Below are 2,159 nucleotides of genomic sequence, written 5' to 3' on the forward strand. Positions count from 1 at the left end.
GTTCTCCTCAATCTGTGATTCTACTGACTCTGAGGTTTTCTTGACTCTGTGGTTCTCCTGGCTCTGTGGTTCTCCTGACTCTGTCCTCCTGAGTCTGAGGTTCTCCTGGCTCTGTGGTTCTCCTGACTCTGTCCTCCTGAGTCTGCAGTTCTCCTGGCTCTGTGGTTCTACCAACTCTGTGGTTCTCCTGACTCTGTCGTCCTGAGTCTGAGGTTCTCCTGGCTCTGAGGTTCTCCTGACGTTGAGGTTCTCCTAACTTTGAGGTTCTCCTGACTTTGAGGTTTTCTTGACTCTAAGATTCTCCTGACTCCATGGTTCTCCTGACAATGAGGTTCTCCTGACTCTGTAGTTCTCCTGACTTTGTGGTTCTCATGACTCTGTGGTTCTCCTGTCTTTGTGGTTCTCATGACTCTGAATCTGAGGCTCTCCTGACTGTGAGGTTCTCCTGACTCTGGGGTTCTCCTGACTCTGAGGTTTTCCTGACTCTGAAGTTCTCCTGACTCTTAAGGTCTCCTGACTCTTAAGGTCTCCTGACTCTGAGGTCCTCCTGACTTTGTGGTTCTCATTACTCTGAATTTGAGGTTCTCCTAACTCTGAAGTTCTCCTGACTCTGAGGTTCTCCTGACTCTTAGGTTCTCCTGACCCTGAGGTTCTCCTGACTCTGAGGTTTCTCGACTTTGTTTCTTTTGGTTCTGAGACCCTGAGCACCACGAGGTGACAGAGAACAGTGTTGCTTTGTGGACAGTTGTTTGCTTCACAACGCTGCTGATTCTACAGGGAAAATACTAAATCAACCACAGGAACATGACCAGTGTCTTCTGACACACCTGAGTCAGTGCAACAGAATGTATTTACTGCAGGTGCGTGTGGATCAGGACATGTCACAGAAACACGTCTGGTGTTTTCAATAAAAACAGCATCAAGTGTGATCATTAAAGCACCGTGAAGATAAAGACAACGTGATGCCGATGGAAACCTGAGGCCATAAAAGCTGCTGCTTAAAATTAAATATGGATAAAAAAACAGTTATTGGGTTAAAGACAGGGATTAAAACTAGCACAGATGTAACCTGGTACTTACAACAGGACCGGGCGGACCCTGGGGCCCCTCTCCTCCTTTCAAACCTGATGGACCCTGAAGTGACGACAGAGAAAAAAACAGACAAACATTACTGGCCGAGCTGGTGCGTCAGCTGGTATGTACCATTTATAAGCTTGTATTTGAACCAATCAGGTCACAACCGTGTCCTGGTTACTGGTTTCAAGCAGTATGAGCAGATGAGCAGTAAGAAGCAATTCCTACACCATGAACAGTAAAACTGTTGGTCAACAGGACAAACATAAGCTCTCAGAGAAAACAAACACTGGGCTCACTGGTGTGATAACTGGCTGCCGACGAATCAGATCAGCTGTGAGGAACGTTTAGAAACAGAGAACAAATACAGGCGAAAGGATCCTGGACAGAATATGTATCATCCGCCAAAATCATCCTGAGATGAGGAGGGACGGAGCTGCAGCTGCTTTACTCATAACCTGAAAATAACAACATGACCAGCTCTTTACCCTCACTAGGGTTCTTGGGGTGCATGGGAGTTTGCCCAACCAGTCTATGTGTGTTTTAAGGATTTGCAGAAGGTATTCCATCATGTTCATGTTGAAACCTGTGGGTGGTGCTCAGTGAGTGGGACTGAAGATCTGTCCACAGTAAGTCAGACCATTTCAGGGTCACTGATTTAGTTCATAACGTTTGTGTACATAATTTGTTGGTGAAGCAAGAATTAGATTGTGGAGGTGAGAAGAACGAGTTTTCTCTGCAGGGTGGATGGAGTCTCCTTTAAAAATAGGGTGAGAAGTTCAGTTCTCCAGGAGAGACTTGGAGTAGAGTCACTGCTCCACCACATCCAGAGGAGCCAGATGAGGTGGATCAGACAGCAGATAAGGGCGGACCCTGAACAACTCCGTAGGAGGTGCTTTGGGCATGTCCAACTGGAAGGAGACCCCGGGGACGACCCAGGACACGCTGGAGAGACTACGTCTCTCAGCTGGTCTGGGAATGCCATGGAGTCCTCATGGAAGAGCTGGAAGAGGTGGATGTTGGATGGATGGATGGATGGATGGATGGATGGATGGATGGATGGATGGATGAATGAAATGGTGGAT

General features: G+C 47.4%; 1 protein-coding gene across 1 annotated transcript in view; it reads right to left on the reverse strand.

Moving 5' to 3' along the window:
- The window catches only part of col11a1a (collagen, type XI, alpha 1a), a 124,952-nt gene that overhangs the window by 39,476 nt on the left and 83,317 nt on the right, over window positions 1-2,159 (reverse strand). Inside the window, exon 41 of the mRNA XM_037694096.1 lies at window positions 1,081-1,134. Within this exon, the coding sequence (XP_037550024.1) occupies window positions 1,081-1,134 (54 nt within the window). The remainder of the gene's footprint in view (window positions 1-1,080; window positions 1,135-2,159) is intronic.

This window comes from Nematolebias whitei, chromosome 20 (genome assembly GCF_014905685.2).
Source record: "Nematolebias whitei isolate Nwh7 chromosome 20, NemWhi1, whole genome shotgun sequence".
In the NCBI taxonomy this organism is placed as follows: domain Eukaryota; kingdom Metazoa; phylum Chordata; class Actinopteri; order Cyprinodontiformes; family Rivulidae; genus Nematolebias; species Nematolebias whitei.